General features: G+C 36.9%; 4 protein-coding genes across 5 annotated transcripts; 2 read left to right on the top strand and 2 right to left on the bottom strand.

Moving 5' to 3' along the window:
• The first annotated feature begins 334 nt into the window (after window positions 1–334).
• LOC137742434 (uncharacterized) lies at window positions 335–3,723 on the top strand. Its single transcript, XM_068482300.1, has 6 exons — window positions 335–423; window positions 1,355–1,456; window positions 1,727–2,082; window positions 2,284–2,379; window positions 3,089–3,148; window positions 3,236–3,723. Exons 2-6 carry the CDS (start codon window positions 1,357–1,359, stop codon window positions 3,437–3,439), a joined length of 816 nt encoding a protein of 271 aa, XP_068338401.1. The 5' UTR covers window positions 335–423; window positions 1,355–1,356; the 3' UTR covers window positions 3,440–3,723.
• Window positions 3,724–5,930: 2,207 nt separating this feature from the next.
• On the top strand, window positions 5,931–8,336 carry LOC137741650 (putative serine/threonine-protein kinase-like protein CCR3). The gene has a single exon (XM_068481342.1). The coding sequence runs from the start codon at window positions 5,931–5,933 to the stop codon at window positions 8,334–8,336; it is 2,406 nt and encodes an 801-aa protein (XP_068337443.1).
• A 2,602-nt stretch (window positions 8,337–10,938) lies between these two features.
• Window positions 10,939–14,527, bottom strand: LOC137743511 (phosphoinositide phospholipase C 2-like). 2 transcript variants are annotated; one of them, XM_068483414.1, is made up of 9 exons: window positions 14,145–14,527; window positions 13,761–13,957; window positions 13,532–13,667; window positions 13,274–13,441; window positions 12,960–13,168; window positions 12,756–12,873; window positions 12,169–12,318; window positions 12,013–12,099; window positions 10,939–11,447 (listed from the first exon to the last, which is right to left on the bottom strand). In XM_068483414.1, exons 1-9 carry the CDS (start codon window positions 14,448–14,450, stop codon window positions 11,142–11,144), a joined length of 1,677 nt encoding a protein of 558 aa, XP_068339515.1. In that variant the 5' UTR covers window positions 14,451–14,527; the 3' UTR covers window positions 10,939–11,141. The 2 variants fall into 2 exon arrangements, with proteins under 2 accessions (XP_068339515.1, XP_068339516.1); XM_068483415.1 differs by having other exon boundaries at window positions 12,960–13,165.
• Window positions 14,528–17,659: 3,132 nt separating this feature from the next.
• Window positions 17,660–18,846, bottom strand: LOC137741348 (probable pyridoxal 5'-phosphate synthase subunit PDX1). The gene has a single exon (XM_068481071.1). It carries the CDS (start codon window positions 18,757–18,759, stop codon window positions 17,821–17,823), a length of 939 nt encoding a protein of 312 aa, XP_068337172.1. The 5' UTR covers window positions 18,760–18,846; the 3' UTR covers window positions 17,660–17,820.
• Window positions 18,847–19,664: the final 818 nt, after the last annotated feature.

Here is a 19,664-nt window from a genome sequence, read left to right as displayed (position 1 = left end):
TCCTTTTAATCAAGTTGTCATGTTTGGTACTGGTATGTGATCCAATACTTAATGGATATGATGTTAGGTTTTCACTCATAAGTTCAGGTTTCGAAACTCTGATTCTCTAAATTAGTATAACATAACCTGGATTTAAAATAGGAGACCAAATACAGAGCTCCCGTCTAGTCTCTCATTTCGGTGTCGATGTGAATGCGAATCTATCATCAATATTTGTACGTGACATTTCTGTTGGGCTTCTTGCTTGCTAAAATGGGCCATAGACTTCTTTCTATCTAGGCCTAAATTCAAACATCAAAACTTATACTCAAAGCTGAAGCCCAAAAGTCCCTCAGTTCTCGCTAGCCCTAGAAAACAGACGACTGAACCCTCTCTTCTTCTTCTGCGGTCTTCATTTCATCTCGGAATCGCCGATTGCTCCAGGTACTGATTGAATTTCTGATGTTCTCGAATTAGGTCTGTAAATTCGAACTTGTTTTTGTTCCTTTTGCATGTGAACTCGTTTTTCATCTTGTTTATCTTAATGGGCATTTCCGACGTGTTCAATTGGTTTTCATTTCGTGCATTTTTTAATTTTTGGTCTTCTTTTTCTGCTCGATGATTTATTTATGAAAGCATTGATCTTGGTATGAAAATTGGGTGACATTGTTGTGATTGGTGCTGTTTGCTCATAAGAGTTCTTAATTTCTAGTTTTTGTTTAGGGTTTAGGGTTTAGTTTCTAGTTTTCGTTTGCTAAACCGTCATGAGAGTTCTTAATTTCTAGTCTTTGTTAAAGGTGTGAAGTTGGGTGATTGATCGTTTGATACTACACGTAGTAAGAAATTACCTTTTTCTGTTAGGGGCAAAAAAATCCATTCTTTACAAGTATAGTAAGAATACTTCCACTTGGGAAGCCATGGAACAATCGAAAAATCTTCAAAACGTGTTCATGTAGTCTTTTCGGTGCTTTAGTGAGCAAGAACATAAGATTTTTTAAATTGACTCTGTTTCCATGCTTTCTATGTAATGCATAGCTGTTAAGAGTTAGTTAATAAGACTTATCTGCCAAAGTATTCAACCAACATGTCATTCCAGTTGTGAATTCTCTTTCGATTAGCTTCTCTTTTGTTGTATTTTTTGGAAATGGAAGGCTCCGATTAATCCTTACCGAAAGAAAGTTTCTTTGTTCATAGAAAATTTTCATAGGGTTCACTGGAAATGTCGACATTCATGTTTGTGTTATAAAGTAGTATCTGTGATTACTAGTTCCTGTTGTTAGTTACCTGTATTTTTACATGTAATGGGTTTCTTCTGACGTGTTTATCCTCCGGAGATTCCAACCTGTACTTCTTCACAAACTTTGATATTTTTCAGAAATGAAAATTGTTCGGTTTGCTTTGCGATCCTTCAATGACGGTGTATCACGCCGATTTCATCAGCCACATGTGAGAACTCTGTCTACAAACATGACATCAGGTACTTTTTCGTATAATCCCTTGCAGTAACTCTCTATGCTGGTACCATTTTCGTGTGCGTGTGATAATTTATGTGCTGAAATTTTGCTTGAGGTAGTATGGCAATAGATTTTATTCTGGTCTTTGGAGGTTATATTTAGGGCATGGTTTGTTTTCACTTATTATGAAGCTTCTATTTTTCAAGTATTATTCACTCTGGAAATTTTTTTTTTGCTTAAAACCTTAAAACGCTTCAAACCGGACTATGCACATTACCATTTATCTGTGTCAGGTGGAGGAATGGATGATAAGAAAAATTCTAATTCCTTTGAATCTTCTGATGATTTCGAGCGGCGGATCTTCAGTGATACTTCTGGGGGTAATTTTTTCTCAAAGCTAGATAGGCTCGGGAAGGCTCATGATGGACATGTTTCAGATCTTGGTGGAGGATTTGGAATTGGAAGTGGAAGTGGTTCCCATGTACTTGATGGCTTAGATGAGAGTTTTAACACATTATCTGATGGAATGGATGGAAAATTAGAGAAAGCAGCCACCTACTTTGAGTATGATGAGGAAGAAGTAGACAAAGATGATTATTCTTTCAGACCAGATATGACTTTTAAGCCAGGAATGACTTATGAGAAAAAAGTATGCTATGGAGCAACCGAACCTCGATTTTTTTCCATCTCTTTTCCTTTAATCGTTTGTTCCTTATTGTGTGCTATTACAAACTTATAACCTATTTTTAGGCCTTATTTTTCCCAAGTGGAAAATGCATACAATTCAGGCCTTCCTCATTTACAACTGAATCATTTTATTCTCATGTAATCACTATTTGGCTATGTGCAGGATCTGGATCTTACTAAGCCAGGAATAAGTAAACTTCCCCGTAGGTATGAGTTTGAAGTAACTACAAAGGACGTTCTTAGAAAAGCTGATTTCAGGGTATGCCTACCTGTCCATCTCCCAAATATATTGAATTTCAAAGAATTACATAGCAAAAAAAATAAATAAATGGAGGATCCCCGTTGCTTTGTATATGTTAAGTCAAATCTAAAGCTTCGTTTCTATTGTTGATGACTCTAAACCTATTTGTCCTGCTATGCATAACTAGCATTTGAGACCTAAATTATGCAAAGTAAATCCATCTAAATTGTGCAAGGGATGGTCTATCTTGATTCAGACTTGGTTTCAGAGTTAAATTATTTAGTGAATATGATTTCGGACCATGCTGGCCCGTTGGCTGGATTTCTAGGTGACATTTATCATGGTGCCTCATGTTTTCTTAGATAATTCAAGAATACTCTATCTTTATTATATGTGTTGGTTGCAACTAATTCAGATTATTAGAGAACTTAAATTTTAGCACGATAGAAAGGTTTATATAAAATGCTTGCAGTTGCCTTGATGTCATTGTTACTTTCCCCCCTGCCACCAGACATTGTTCAAATGTATGTTGTAGCTCTTCATTTTTTCGGTCCTGGGCTTCCACTGAAATCTGTAATCTGAAATCTTGTTTCACCGGTTTTACAGGTGTTCTTGCATATATTAATGAAGCTCTGAGTTAGGCAGTTTTAATGTTGATTTAGGTTGTCTATCCTATTGATCTCTGATGCTTCAGATGTGGTCTCGCTAAATGTATTATTCTGTGCAGAATGTGAGATTCCTTGCGAATTTCTTAACAGAGGCTGGAATTCTTATCAAAAGAAGCAAGGTAAATATGATTGCATGTCGAGTGACTTCAACTTTATTAAACGTGCGCTGAAGTTTGATGGTTTATGTTTCTTCACTCATAATGTAGACTGGAATTAGCGCCAAAGCTCAGAGGAAGGTCGCCAGGGAAATCAAAACAGCTCGAGCTTTTGGTTTAATGCCTTTCACGACAATGGGGACAAAATCATTCGTTTTTGGGAAAACTATGGAGAATCTGGATGAAGATTATGAGTACGAAAGTTATGATAACCATATGGGTGATGCCGATGAAGGAGACCCTCTGGCGCCTTAAAAGGTCATGCCGGTAATAGTGAGACGCTCTTGAATCTAGAATTTACAGTTGACAGCATAACCATCAAACCTCCCCCTACTCCATAAGAGTATACAAAATGAGAAGGAAATGATGGAAACAGATGGGTGCTTGGTGAAGGTGAATCCCAGCAGGCAGGTAAATCCACGTTCTGGTTGGTACGTAGGTTATTCAGTTTTTACTTTTTCCAGATGACGATCACTGTAATAACAGCCAAAGTTGTTCGCCTTGGTAATTCAAGTCTATTGGATTTTGGGTTTTTATTATATTTTGGTATTTTTAGTATATACATTTTTTGTTTTCCGAAAGATAAAGTTTGCCAAAGGAACTACATTTTTCTGAGATCAGTTCTCTTCTTAGTTCAAAATTAAACAGAGATTGAGATGAGTATTATAAAGTGGAATTGGCATGTTTTGTGTTTATGTTGAATAAATTGGTGTGATATTGGATAAATTTATGATATCAATATTGAATAAACCCTATATTGTTTCAATTTTATCGGATGTTCCCGAGGACTGAATAGTTATCATAAATAAATAAATATAAGAGCAGATTTGCGACACTATTTTTTTAACACAACATTTGACATGTTTTTGTAAATTTCACTTTATAATATATTTCAACTATCAGAATCATCTATCTTTTAGGTCTTTCCACAAAGATTTTGTATACCAAAAATCATCCTAATTGAAATCATATGATCACTGGATTAAGAGTTTAAGGTCTCTTTGTAGTACCATATTGTCCATTTGCTTCATTACAAATGAATGTCTCAATGTTTTTAAATTTGTCTAATTTTTTGCAAGGATAATCTATGGATAATGTTCTAAAAGATAGACAGTTCGGATCGTTGATATACTTTACAAAGTGAACATTCACAAAAATGTGTCTAAACTTGTGTAAAAAAAAAAAGAAGGAAAACTAATGAAAAATGCTTGAAAACTTTGAGTTTTAATGAAAATGATAAAATAAAAGGTAAAGTGAATAGTATCATGATTGATTTTTTAGTGTAAAAATGTGATTTTTCGTTAAAGTAAACAGTACTGAAAGCTTTTCGTTAAAGTTTTTAAAAAAATAGTGCTACAAATCCGTCCCTATATATTCAATAAATAAATAAATATGGTGTAAATTATGTCCATACAACGGGTATTTCTAGTGGGGTTTTCACATTACACTAGTTTCCAAACGGAATTATTTCCAATTGTGGGTAATATTAGATAATGAGCATTTGAATTAGCAAAGTTATTATTATTAATTTTTTTTTAGGTGTCATTTGCTAGTTTATTTGGCACTTTCTTTAAAAATTTGCCACTTCAATCCACTTTTCAAATTTTATTTTCATTAGTATCTTAACTTTATTATATCTCGTAAGGTTTAAATTTTATTTTCAAACTATTTACTAAACAATATTTGTAGATAAAATATGTTATGAGACGCAATTTTCTAACTTGAATAAGTAGTAAATGACCTTATAAGTATAAAATATCAGTTACTACTTCTTCAACTTGCTAATTGGGTAAAAACCGTCAATCTGCATTTGAGTTTGGATTGAAATTTTATTTTGATTGTTGCAAGTTGCAACCTCTGCCGAAGACGTGTTTACTGTTTTTCTGACGTGGAATAAAAAATCTAACTTTCCTACCTAGTTGCCACCTCCATGATGCTCTTGGTTGTTAGTTTGTCTAATCATTCCATAAAGAAGTTTGGTACAAATTATGGTTCAATTTAGAAAAAAGAATCATTTCTTGCATATATGGGTTAGTCTACCTAGTCAAGACAGTGTATCCGCTCTCTTATACATCATTTTGAATTCTTTTTATAAATTAAGATATTAGAACAGAATATCGTTATTGCAGAAAAGATTAAAATCATATAATCCTCTTGATTTAACATAAAACAAAAATCAACAAAGAAACCTTGTTTAGAGCCTTACCTGTCGATCTTTATATGTTCGGACCAAAGGGAAAAAAAGTCCTTTTAAGTTTAATGGCACTCAGTCTCCCTTGTCAAAAATATAATAGCAGAGGTTTGAGGGTTGCTTTCATGGTTCAATTTTCTGATGAATTTGTTCACATATTCTAATTAGAAGAACCAAAAAATAAAAATAGAAGCAAAGAGCCAAGCAATGTTGCATGTTCCTCTTCTTTTTGTTGGCAACTGCGAATGTTAAAAGGGACCACATGCTTCAAAAATTGTTAATTGTGGCGAGAATACAAGTTGTACATCACGTGTTTTAATAGAAGTGATGAGAAATTTTATTTTTTAAGTTATTAATTTTTTAGCATACATATCTCATAATTTGTATAATGACACATAATATACTATTCCGTGTACCGGTCACACTAAAAAATCTCTTTACATGCTCCACCCTCTTGCCTATTATACTCTGTCACCTTCTTCCTCAGCCCCTCTCCCTCCCAATGAAGAAGAAAAACCAGAAACCCCCACTTACCCATCACCCAAATCTTCATAAATGACACGTCCACACGAACCCTTCTCTCTCATCGCCGCAATCTTGATCACAACCTTCATATCTTCTCTCATCACACCACATGATTGGTGGTTGGCCGACGCCCTTGGCTTAGCCTCCACCACAGCTATCACATATGGCACTCCGACGGTTTGTGGCATTGTGGCTGAGAGCCCCACACAGAGCATACAGTGCTTTCAAAACGGTCAGATTGCCATTTCAGTCCAACCCAATATTTCTTTTCAATCCATTTCTGGAGGGAAGAGCTTCTTCTGTGGCCTCAGGTCTGGAGGGTTTGCCCTTCTCTGCTGGGAGACCAGCTTGCCTAGCTCAAATAGGTTTCGGCCGAAACTAATATATCACAGTGGAAGTGTAGCTTTGACTGATCTGGCTGTGGGTGACGAGCAAGTTTGCGCTAGGGAAGTCAACTCTAGAATCGTCAGGTGCTGGAGAGGAAGAGATAATGCAAGTGGGGTTTTGTTTTCCTCACCTGGGGAAGCATTGAGGTTTCAAACAATCACATCCGGAAGCGGGTTTTCGTGTGGGATTTTGATGAATGATGGGAGAGTTCTGTGTTGGGGCAAGAGTGGTGTTGGAGCTGAGATTCAAACAGGGTTTGAGAATGTGAACATGTCAAGCCTTGTTGCAGGAGGATCTCATGCTTGTGGCTTGAGTGTGAATGGAACATTGGCCTGCAGAGGAAACAACGATTTCGGGCAATTGAATGTACCTTCAAGTACTTCGACGTTCCAGTTTTCAGGCCTTGCGTTGGGGGCAAATTTTACTTGTGCCATTCGGCGAAAAAATGGATTCGTTGTATGCTGGGGAGGAAGAAACACATTTGAATATGACAGTGTTGTAATTACAAATGTTTCATTTGATTTAATTTCTGCAGGTTTGGATTTCGTGTGCGGCTTGACAACGGGTAATTTATCAGTGATTTGTTGGGGACCAGGGTGGTCTAGTTCTCATGATAATCTTCTACTGGGAATGATTATTCCTGGTCCATGTGTGCAGGGTCCATGTACTAGCTGTGTGTACCCGAATTCGGAGACTCTTTGTGGTGGTTCGGGGGTAATATGCAGATCATGCCGGGCTGAACTTCCATTAGCACTTCCATTGCCTCCAATAAATCAACCTACACAAGCTTCAGAGCCGGGTTTTTCGTTATTCAAAACAAAAAATAGGCTTCTGTTGGTTTTTGCAATAGTTGGATCAGTTGGGACATTTGCAGGACTCTGCACCATTGTCTTTTGCCTACGGACTGGACTCTGTGGTTCTTGGTTAAACTGCCATGACTCTGTACGAACCGAAAGTTTTCCTGATCCAAATGTGGGTTGTTCTGCTGCTAGAGTCGCCAATGTTCCTACTTCATTAGCATCAAGTTCCATGAAGGGCAGTTTAAGTGGTTCATCGTCGAAGCATGGTGACAAGATCGAGTCATTTCACCTGGTAGAGCTTTCCACTGCCACCAAACATTTCTCCACCGAAAACAAGATCGGTGCTGGGAGCTTTGGCATTGTCTATAAAGGCAAGCTTGCGGATGGTCGTGAAGTGGCCATCAAGAGGGGACATACAAGTACCAGGAACAAGAAATTTCAGGAGAAAGAGAGCGCGTTTGACTCCGAATTAGCATTGCTGTCCCGGCTTCACCACAAACACTTGGTGAAGCTAGTGGGATTCTGTGAAGCTAACGACGAGAGGCTTTTGGTTTACGAGTACATGAGCAACGGTTCACTTCATGATCACTTGCATAGCAAGGAAAATGTGGAGGAAAATAGCAGTAATGTGAATTCTTGGAAAATGAGGATAAAAATCGCGCTTGGTGCGGCCAGGGGAGTAGAGTATCTTCACAATTATGCAGTGCCAACAATAATTCACAGGGACATCAAGTCCTCAAACATTCTTTTGGATGCCAATTGGAATGCAAAGGTATCGGATTTTGGACTGTCATTATTGGCGCCGGAATCAAACCAAGAGACCATGTCGTCCAAAGCGGTTGGAACAATTGGGTACATTGATCCGGAGTACTTTGTGTCAAACGTTTTGACAGCAAGGAGTGATGTCTACGGATTTGGAGTTGTTCTATTGGAGCTTGTGACAGGGAAGAAGGCTCTGTTTAGAAGTAGTGAAGACGGAGGTCCAATGACGGTTGTGGAACACGCAGGGCCGCGAATAATGGCAGGGGAGCTGCAAAGCATGTTGGATAAAAGGGTGAGGCAGCCGGACCCACATGAAGGCGAAGCAGTTGAGATGGTGGCTTATACTGCTATGCGTTGTGTGAACTTGGAGGGGAAGGAAAGGCCTAGCATGACTGACATTGTTGCCAATTTAGAGAGGGCTCTTGCTCTTTGCGAGGATGATCCTTTTAGCTTCTCTACCACCACAATTTCCCTTCCTTCAGTGTAAAATTCCATTCCAAAAAAAAAAAAGTTCATTCTTTTCTCCCCTATTAATTCCATACCATTTTTTTTTCTTCACCTTTACTCTAATTTGGGCGAGTCTTTGCGCAACATAAATTTTGTTTCTTTGTGATCGAAAGGTTACGAGTTCAAGTCGTGGAAATAGTCTCTTTGCAAAGCAAGGGTAAGGTTGCGTACTACACACATTTGCAAAGCAAAAAGCCTCATTGGCTTAGAGTCGTCCTTTAGCGTTTTACCCTAATTTTCATTAAGATTTTTTTTTTCTCTTGTCATGATGGCCTTGTGTGATCTTGTTTGAGGTGCTAAGAGTATCTCTTCACTTTTTGCTCCTAAATGTTGGAGCTGTTGAATAAGACTTTGTTGGTGTGGGATAAATGGGGCCGTGAAGATATATAGAGATTCTAATCAACTCCATCAATAATTACAAAGTGGATCTTTAATCACTTTTCGAAACCTAAAAATAGCTTGGAGTTTATAGTTTAATTGATTAAGAACATTTCATAAAAAAAATGGTTCAGAGTTCATAGTTCAGTTGATTAAGAGTATCTACCTATGCATCTGAGGTTTCAAATTCGATTACATAACATAAAAATAACTCACGATGAAAATAAAAGGCGCGCATAACAAGTTTAATATGCTCCTGAGTATAGAATTTAACCATTTGAAATCTATTTTAAAAACAAAAGGAACTTACCAAATATTGGGTTTGGATATTTAAGTAACAAAGTTGACCAAAAAAATAAAAACAAAGAAAAAGATGAAGAATTTTGTGTCACACTAGTTGAAAAACGCGGTGCCTCTGCCTCCGGCGGCTGCACCGTTTGATAAATCACAGGCTGTACAACAGCTATGTGCTGATGATGAACGTGGGGTTATAAAAAATATTAAGTCTAAGATTACTAGTTAGTTTATTAATTAATTATTAATTAGGTACCAAATGATGAATCATATGAAGCAATAGGAAGTTGGAACCTACTATAATATTTATAGACATTCAAATTATTGCTTTAGGAAGATTCTAGGGATCTTTTACACGATTTTTTTTCAAATGTACCCCGTCAAGCTAATGTGGTCGCCCATCGTATTAGCTAGTTTAACTTGTTTATTACAATTGAAACGTTATGATTTGAAAAACATCCTAATTTCAATCACGACATTCTCTATGTTGATTGTATATTTTTTAGAGTGCTAAAACACTGTTTTCCTTAAAAAATAAAAACTATTTTAGGTGTCGGACAAAAAGAATATATTATTAAATACAAAATTTTAAGTGCAGGTGAATACATGACTTGAGTTACAAGCTTTGTATTTTGTTGTAAGCAATATTTTTTGTGCATAATAAAAATAGGGATACTTTGGATGCGGTCCCTAATCTTTAACATTCTTTGATTAAAACCTTAATAGTATTCAAAGTTTGATCAAAGTCCCTTGACTTTGTACACCTCATTATATTACTATTAATATTTATATTTTTATAGTTTTGACATTAATTGTTTGATATTTTATGAGATTTATAATCCTATAAATTTAAAATCCCTCATTATAATACTATTAGAAACGGTTACAATAAAAAAATTCCAACATTTTGATTGAATAAATGGATAAAAACTATGCAAAAATAAGAAATAATAAATGGCAAAAGAATGTATCCATAGTGTTAAAAAAATTGGTATATTTCACATATAACAAAGTGGTACATTAATAAAGAAGAATGGGTACATTATAAATAAATTAGGGAACTAAATTATGAGTACAAATGAATTTAAAAAAAATATAGGCGCTAAATGTGACATCCCACATCGCCCAGGGGTGTGATCCTTATATGTATATTTCCATTCCTACCTAGCACGAGATCTTTTGGGAGCTCACTCGGGGGTGTGATCCTTATATGTATATTCCCAATCCTACCTAGCACGAGGCCTTTTGGGAGCTCACTGGCTTCGGGTTCCGTTGGAACTCCGAAGTTAAGCGAGAAGGGGGCTAGAGCAATCCCATGATGAGTGACCCACTGGGAAGTTGCTCGTGAGTTTCCAAAAACAAAACCGTGAGGGAATGGTAAGCCCAAAGCGGACAATATCGTGCTACGGTGGTGAAGCGGGCCCGGGAAGTGGTCCCCCCAGGGCCGGGATGTGACACTAAAAGAAATTAATACATGGGTACAAAATAAAACAAAAGAAAATGCTACAAATAAAAAAAAAAAGGTTGCAAATTAAAAGTGGGTACAAACTAAAAATATAAAAATATGATACAAAGTTTAGGCATAAAACATAAATATACCATATATAATTTTTCTATCATTGATTAAATATACAATATCACGTGATGGTATACACATGGGTACAAACACAAATAAAACTTTAAAAAATATGGGCACAAAAAGAAACTAATATATGGGTACAAATTAAAAATGAAAAGAAAATTGGTACAAATTAAAAAATATTTGCAAATTAAAAATAGGTACAAACTAAAAATAAAAACATACGATAAAAAATTTAGTCATAAATATAAATATACTAATTGTAACATTTTTGACACTAAAGGAATATATTTTATTATTCAGATAATTAATGATGTTATTAATACCCAAAGACCTTGATCAAAAATTGAAAATGAATAGGATTTTAATCAATAGAGTAACAAAAAGAAGGATGTGAACCTAATTTCTCCATAAAAAAATATATCAAACACAAAACTTCATATACAACAGGATATATTTTTATAGCAGCTGCAAGGTTAGTGTGTGTAATATTTAACATAGAACATACAGCAGATTATGAGTAAGCACACTTAATTAAACCTCATTTGTCAATTCAAATCTCATCAGAAGCCTCACAGATGTATACTTTTGACCTCTTTCGCTGTGCAGAGGAACAGCTCGGATCCCAGTTCTGAGCTCTCGTATTGGCAGACATGTTTGGCCACCAAAGTCATGTCTGGCCGGAGTGTCATACTCATTGACTTCAACTCTAAGCACAGCCAGCTCTGGAACCCTCAATGGGAAGGTGAACTCCTTGTTCCAAACTGGCACCCATTGGTCCTGTATTGGTTCGGTTTCCATCATTTTTGTTTTGTCGCTCGGGACTCCCGCAATTCCAACCTGTACATGATAATATTTAATTTGTTTACATTGAAATTCACTTTGAATCTCATCTATTTGCATATATGAGTTAGTGTTATATTATGTGTCAAATCAGTTGATACAAAAAATTAAAATAAAAGTTTATGCATGAGAGCGAAAGATGATATTTATAGTAGATACTAGTTACCATACTTGTTTGACTGTTAATTTAAACCATGCATTAAACAAGAATTTGTTTAATCAATGTGTCTACATTAACACTCGTGTCAAGACGTTACGTTTCAGTAAGGAAATTTATACATTAATATAAACAGTAAGCAATTGACATGTTACGTGTCATAGTAGGTAATGAAAAGTTAAGATAAAAGTGGATAAATGTACTCTTTCTTGGAATTATTGATTTATAGCAACTACTAGTTATTGGTTAACATTGTATCTGTCGAACAGTTAATTTGGACTGGCTACTCAAATTAGAACCCTTTATATTGAATTAGTTTGGCAATCTGACAACATAAATCGATAATTCTCGCTGAATAAAGGATGCATGGGGATGTAAATGTGAATGAACATTTTGTTGTCATACCCTCACGTAGAAGTCCGGTGGAGAACATAGATCAAAGTGTGTGCGATGGAAATCTAAACGCCATCCGTCACCCATGTATACTTTTACCTGCTTGTCAAGAAAATGTTAGGAAGAGTAACTGTAACTGACATGCTTAATAAGTTTCATCAGATATACCTTCAAAGTTTTTTTCACCGGTAAAGATGCATTAGGGTCAAAAACCTCATTATTTGGGCTAGCCAGCAAAAATTCAGGTTTCTTCACATAGCCACAACCTCCATTTGCTCTGAACATTCCTTCCATAATCCAAAGGTACTTTCCATGTCCCTTTGAGAAATACACAGTTGTGATATAAGCAGGGAATTGGGTGAGAATAGAAGAAGAAAAATTTAGCAATTCCTCATTAACTCACGACTTTCTATTTGGTTATGAGCTTCTTAATCTTTTAAAACGTGTCAATTTACACTACAATGGTCAAATTTATCACTTTTATATGAGTTTTTCTTCAATTTGACCAAAACTGACAGATCTTGTGGTAGAGACCAAAATGTCACGTTCTAAATGATTGGGGGGGGGGGGGGGGGGGGGGGGCTCAAAGCCAATTTGAAAATCGAATGGGAAAATCAGAAGAATGCACCAAGTTCAAATGACCATGCTAAAATTTTCCTTTCCTAGTAAGTTCTTAACTACATATTCATATATTGTCAAAGAAGTAGAAGCCGATTATCTAAAAAGCAATCTACAATTTTCAAAAGAAATCTAACTTGCATATTGAATGCCACCATTTGAGCTCCATGAGTCCACGCAAGCATAGGATTATAATTTGATGAGTTCAAACGTGTACCCTTTGGAGAAACCCTCAACAAATTCCTCTGAGTAAACCTAGACAAAGATTAAAGCATATTCGATCATTTAGGTGGTGAAAAAGGAATTACCACAAAACCAGAACTTCTTATGAATAACATCACCTGACAATGTCGGATCCACGAGTTCTTGTTTCATTTTTGAGTTGTTGCTCGTTCAAGCTAAGACGTCTGACTTTATTTGGATCGATATGCCATTTATCTAACCCACGTTTCGGCTTCCCTGCGTGAATCGCAATCAACTGTTTATATTCCGGAATAGCATTCTCCTCGTCTTTATCTTCATCTTCTTCATCATCTTGTTCGCTTTCCTGCTATCAAGTGTGTAATGATACATTAAAAAAGGTAACATGATTTGTGATGCCTTAAGCATATATATGTTAGGCTTACTAACACAATGTAGATTATTTCTCATGCACCTTATGATCAGTGGATCCAGATTGATCTCCAGGTTTCTGCGATTCAGGATACTTCGGTGGCTTGGTAGAAATCAAAATTCTCCTCTTCAATGATGCCGGTGAAGGGAATTCCCTTAAGAATTCTGAATCGGGAGAGTACAGCATGTCACCAAATGTCTCAGTGAGCATCTGCAATCACATTTTTTTGAAAATTTGAAACCACAAAAATGCGTTGAAAACTATAAAATAGGAAAGCCTAAGGTAGGAAATTCTATTCACCGTTGCCACTTTGGCTTGAAGATTTGAATGTAGGTGGTCTTCAAATGTTATGACAACAGGGTACTCAGAAGCAACAAAAGCGTTTTCCTTGATCGCGCGCAAACATTTGATGAGATCCACCGGACTTGTAAGTGTCCTACATGTTCAAAGAGATCATCATGAAAATATTGTTAATTAATCAGCTAGGACAAATAATTAGTAAGAGAGCAACCAAAGATTAAATTCATACCCTCCATGACGAACCACCACGTCATTTTTCTTAGAACCCTGCCACAAGTCTAATTCAATAACTCTAACACCTTGTCGCAGCGCGTTAATTATCGGACGAACACTACTGTTACTGCTGAGTTGATTTCCTTTTAAGTAAGAGTTGTGGCCGGTAAATAGGAAATAATGAGCCAATGGAGAATTCATGTCATGGTGCACCTAAATCCCAACACATTTATCATCAAATTTCAATACACTAATCATCATTTTGTCACATTAATATGCTATAGAGCTGCGAATATTTTTTAGAAAGTTTGGATGTGCTAGTACTTCTAAAAAATGAAATCATCTTCAGCACTCCGTCCATGTGAGTCGAACCAGAGAATGAAAAGTTTGATGACATTACCTTTGAAGAGAGAGGAGGATTAAGGTCACCAAGGAGATATCGAAAGAAGGCACCAAGGTCGAGTTCCTTTCGTTGAAAGATGTTGAGATGCTTGAGACTGTCGAAAATGGCCTGAGCATCTTCCTTGGTAGCACTGGATTCTCCTTGAAACTCAATCAGAAATTTCTGCAGGTCATCAATGGTCATGGTGCCATTTTGCGCGTATAGATAAAAAACGTTCTTAATATCTTCAGGAGGCTCTGCCATCCAGAGCCTAAATTTTCTCTGGAAGCAAAAGCAGACATTGAAAGACTGCTTATTAGACATTTTTGAATACTTTCTCCAGTTTATTTCATTAGAACAGAGAAAGGAAGAAATGAATTGAGTTTTGGTTACGAGACGTATTCATCCCGACTTTTATGTATGAGTGACCTACACTGGAACTCGCATACATTAACGGCTAACAAATGTTTAGCATCTCCCGAAAATAACATATTTGGCTAGAGATTCTTAGGACTGGCTTTGCAGCAATTTCAGAATCTGTGCTCTTGAAAACTTTAATTCCCAGCCCTCCACATTGCCTACTCTTTCTGTAAAAGTCAGGTACAGGCTGTTATATATATGACAATTCCTATCTCAATCAAACTTTTTCTTGGTCCACAAATAAAGAGAAAGCTGCTTTAATACCTGCCCTTCTCACTTGTAGATTCTCTTCTCTCTGTGCAAATTGGCTAAAAAGATCTTTATATCCCGAAAAATTTCATATTCAGACAACTACGATGTTCCTTAGATTTCGAGGAGTGATGCGCAAGGCACGTAAATTTTATATGGTTTCGGAAAGAAAAAGTTTCAAACAGCATTTGGTTCTATGGAAGTTTGAATATATCAATAGTTCTTGTTGCTAATTAACGTGAACATTAGCAGCCCAGCCCCGTTGGGTTACCTAGTTGACTTTATATTAGGGTTTCCTATGATTGTATAATTATCATGTATAGTCTCTTGTAAATCATATATGTACTTGCCTTCATAACGGAGTAGAATAATATACAAAAAATCTCAAATATTTTAGCGTGGTATAGAGAGAAGAACGATTATAGGATCACTTTCTCAAATACTCATTCTTTGAAATCAATATAATCCCAGCAACACAGTGGATGTCGCCAAGTTTTGAGGGATGAATTACTTAAATCATGAGTCCATTTTATTTTATTTTCAATTTCATGCCCACCCGAAGCTTATTGTTTTAAGTTTGTTAACTTGTAAATTTTGAGTGTTAAATACAGCAATTGATACACTGAAATTCGTGGCTCAAAGAGAAATTTTGAGTCAAGGGATGGTTGATTGATTATATAGATAGTCATGGTTGATGGGACGATTTATTCGGCTAGGTACCGCAAAGGAAATCTGGATTAAGAGAATAACAAAATATTGAAAATATGGTAATTTTACAGAATGTTGATCAAACATAGTAAAATGTTGGAATTTTTTCTAAAAATATCTTGTGAAGGACTTCGAAAAGGTATTCCGGTTTTTAATTGGTTCCGAAGATAGTTCATGTTATTTTCTTACAGGTAATGATAAAGAGACTAAATTTGCAAACTAAATGATATATCACCAATAAGAATGAGCACACTTATCAACGCTTAAGTAATAAACCAATCATCAACTTCCATGTCCTTTGCTTCCAAAATTTAATTTACAATTTTAGTCTCCCTAACATTACCCTTTCTTACAGCTATCGCGTCATCTCTTACTAATGTACAACGCTAAGTAGAGAAAACTTACACTTATCATTGTATCGTTAGCGTGTAACGTTACAATGACGGTGTACTCATGTAATGTAAGTTGTTTTTCCATAAATGAAGAGAAAAAAAAAATAGATAAGTGTAGGAGGGAAAAAGGTGCAGAAATTACTTGTTGAAGGATTAAAAAAAAAAAAAAAAAAAAGAAAAAAAAGAAGCAAAACTGAAAAAACCAAGGCATAATAATGACGACAAAATCTAGTGAAGGTGAGACTTAAAACTAAACATTATTAGCATTACCTTTTCTTACAGCTATTACGACGTCTCTTACTAATGTACAACACTAAGTAGAGAAAACTTATACTTATCATTGTATCGTTAGCGTGCAACACTACAATGATGATGTACTCATGCAATGTAAGTTGTTTTTCCATAAATGGAAGAAAAAAATAAATAAATAAATGTAGGAGATAAAAGGGGTGTAGAAATCACTTGTTGAAGTATAAAAAAAGAATAGAAGCAAAGCTAAAAAAACCAAGGCATAGTAACGACGACAAAATCTAATGAAAGTGAGACTTAAAACTGAACATTATTAGCATTACCTTTTTTTTACAGCTATCGCGACGTCTCTTACTAATGTACAACACTAAGTAGAGAAAACTTACACTTTTCATTATATCATTAGCGTGCAACGCTGCAATGACGGTGTACTCATGCCATGTAGTTGCTTTGCCATAAATGAAAGTAAAAAAAAAAATAGACAAGTGTAGGAGGGAGTAAGGATGCCGAAATCACTTGTTGAAGGATAAAAAAGAAAAAGCAAAACTGAAAAAACCAAGGCATAATAGCGACGACAAAATCCGGTGAAAGTGACACTTAAAACTAAACATTATTAGCTCTCCTACACTTGAAGACTAAACAATGACAAGAACCTCCGACGGCCAAAGAGACACAATATAGTCTAATCCACCAGTTCGAGCTGAAATACAGGCAAATAAAAAGTTTGAACAAATACCATGACCATAACAAGAAATTAAATGCTCAGAAAAATCGACAATTTAAATTTGTTTTGGAAAACTTGCTGATGGCGGATTAATTAGTGCATTCTGCGCTGCCAGCGTTCTTAAATCAAAGGTGCAGGTGGTGAAGGGGCAGGGCGGACCGGCCTCCCATGGTGCCATTTTCTTTGGCCAAGCACTTAATTTAGTACATCTGAATTCCACGATCACATGGATTAAGGACATTCTTTCTTGATGAAGTCAAGCACGTAAGATCCCATCGCGACATGTACGGATTGATGATTCAATACACATAAGAACATGAGATTCTGAAGAAAAAGGAAGAACAATGCAGGAGGTAGAACTAGAGAAAGGCAAAGCTAATGTCTGAAAAAATGCTTATATGTAGAAGGCCAAGACCGAAGGGAGTATAAAATAATGGGAACGAATCCTCCTGAGCAAATTATACAGGCCGTTGGATTTTGATTCAATGGCTATAATTATTGTAGTCGTTGGATCAAAATCCAATGGTCCGTGTGATTTGCTCAGGAGGCTCAGCCTCCTAAGCTCAGGAGGGGATCCGTTCCCTAAAACAATGCCATCACCAATGAGTCGTAAAAGCAATGTATGATATAACACAACAGTGGAGAATGACATGACGCGAGCATAGTTATTGATAATTTTGAAATACAAACATGATATATGTACAAGATATTGTATTATACTTTCGTTATATACATGTGAAACATTATTTCGAAAATAACAAAAGAAAGAAGAAATAAAAATTCCTGAAATAAATACGGCTGAGCCATGAAATTTAAATTTACCACAGCTAAGAAATCAAAATATGAGAAATGGTATATACGGGCAATGTTCATATGGTTCTAAAAGTCGAAACCTTTAAGCTTTTAGCCCCTTGGGGATCACCAAAAAGCTCCAAACTCAAAACTCACCGTTTCAGTCAGACCGAAATGCGAACCTCTCGACCTTCTCGTCGTTCAGATTAATCCCGCCCATTGCCTCGCCCAATCCGCAGCTGATGTCCGCCAGCACATCCGGGTCACTGTAATGGGTCGAAGCCTGCACAATCGCCCGGGCTCTCCGGGCCGGGTCACTGCTCTTGAACACACCCGACCCGACGAAAACCCCGTCGCACCCCAACTGCATCATCAGCGCCGCGTCTGCGGGAGTCGCCACGCCGCCGGCGGCAAAATGCACCACTGGCAGCCTCCCGACCTGCTTCGTCTGTATCATGAGATCGTACGGCGCCGAGATTCTCTTCGCGTACGCAAACACCTCGTCGTCGTCCATGTTCCTCAAGACCCTGATGTCCCCCATCACGTGCCGGACGTGCCGAACGGCTTCAACGATGTTTCCGGTGCCGGCTTCCCCCTTCGTCCGGATCATCGCGGCGCCCTCGCGGATCCGGCGGAGCGCCTCGCCGAGATCCCGGCATCCGCAGACGAACGGGACTCGAAAATTGTGCTTGTTGATGTGGTGCTCCTCGTCGGCGAGGGTGAGGACTTCGCTCTCGTCGACGTAGTCGACGCCGATGGCTTCGAGGATTTGGGCCTCAACAAAATGGCCGATGCGGGCTTTGGCCATGACGGGGATGGTGACGGAGCGCTTGATCTCCTTGATGAGCTGGGGGTCGGACATTCGAGCAACACCGCCCTGTGATCGGATATCGGAGGGGACGCGCTCGAGGGCCATGACGGCGCAGGCACCGGCCTCCTCGGCGATACGGGCCTGGGCAGGGTTGACGACGTCCATGATGACGCCACCGCGGAGCATTTGGGCGAGGCCAACTTTGACGGAGAACGGGGAAGACTTGCTGGTGGTTTCGTATATGGCGCCTTTGCCGTAGACAGTGACAACGCCGCTGCTATCAGCCATTTTCTGGGGGATTGGTGGATTGTGAGATTTCGCAAGAAAGGAGGAGGAAGGTGGTGGAGAGTGATGGTATTTTTTTATTAGTTTTTTTTTTTCTTTTCCTTAACTTCCCGCTCTGTTACTCTGATTTCCAGTATCTACTTTTGGAAACTCCAATTTTTCCTAAAATTGAGTTTTTAGTGTACGGTTGGAGACCAAATTTTTTAAATTAAATTGTTTGTATTACCATTAAAAAATAAGTACGTTAATCGATATTTAATAATTCAATCATTTACAATCATATCATTCTGTTTTTAAATTTGGTTTAAAAATTTTGATCTCCCTAATATTACCCTTAATTAAATTACGTATTTTTTGGTTTTTTACGTTCAATACACAAAAGTTTCACACCAATTTTAGTGATACTCGATTCACGTATCCTACGTGTATTTTAAATGTATTATTGAAAAGATAAATATTTCACACTTTCTATGTTTGGAGCGATTTTCAAATGGATCACGACTTTTCAATTTTCTTACATTGCTCCCTTAGAGTTTTGAAATTGTGTCAATTTACACTTTTTATCAAATGAATTATTTGAATTTTTATTAAATTAATAACATAGTGAGCATAAAACCTGTAATGCCAATGACATGTAAGCTTCATTTGCATGCATTGATAAAAAAAAGTTGTATATTTAGATGTTCAAATATTCAAAATGTGTAAATTGATATAATTGCAAAACCTCAGGAAGTAATTTGAGAAAATTAAAACCTCTACTAACTATTTTAAAGATCACGCGAAAACTTGAAATGTGAAAAAATTAAAACCCCAATATTCATTTTAAAAATCATTTCATATCTTTAAAGGTGTAAAATAAAATTAGCCTAAAAAATTTAATTTTTATTGTTCTCTCCCAAGTGCTGTGT

This window comes from Pyrus communis, chromosome 8 (genome assembly GCF_963583255.1).
Source record: "Pyrus communis chromosome 8, drPyrComm1.1, whole genome shotgun sequence".
In the NCBI taxonomy this organism is placed as follows: Eukaryota; Viridiplantae; Streptophyta; class Magnoliopsida; order Rosales; family Rosaceae; genus Pyrus; species Pyrus communis.
Note: the sequence above shows the minus strand (reverse complement) of the source record. Positions and strands in the feature narration are given on the sequence as shown.

Excerpts from the sequence above, each read along its gene's own strand:
- LOC137743511 (XM_068483414.1), bottom strand. The coding sequence starts at position 14,450 with ATGTCTAATAAGCAGTCTTTCAATGTCTGCTTTTGCTTCCAGAGAAAA. Across the intron at positions 12,874-12,959 it reads CGTGGATCCGACATTGTCAG|GTTTACTCAGAGGAATTTGT; the intron begins GTGATGTTATTC and ends ATCTTTGTCTAG. Across the intron at positions 11,448-12,012 it reads CACCGGACTTCTACGTGAGG|GTTGGAATTGCGGGAGTCCC; the intron begins GTATGACAACAA and ends TATCATGTACAG.
- LOC137741650 (XM_068481342.1), top strand. The coding sequence starts at position 5,931 with ATGACACGTCCACACGAACCCTTCTCTCTCATCGCCGCAATCTTGATC.
- LOC137741348 (XM_068481071.1), bottom strand. The coding sequence starts at position 18,759 with ATGGCTGATAGCAGCGGCGTTGTCACTGTCTACGGCAAAGGCGCCATA.
- LOC137742434 (XM_068482300.1), top strand. The coding sequence starts at position 1,357 with ATGAAAATTGTTCGGTTTGCTTTGCGATCCTTCAATGACGGTGTATCA. Across the intron at positions 1,457-1,726 it reads GTCTACAAACATGACATCAG|GTGGAGGAATGGATGATAAG; the intron begins GTACTTTTTCGT and ends TATCTGTGTCAG. Across the intron at positions 3,149-3,235 it reads TTCTTATCAAAAGAAGCAAG|ACTGGAATTAGCGCCAAAGC; the intron begins GTAAATATGATT and ends CTCATAATGTAG.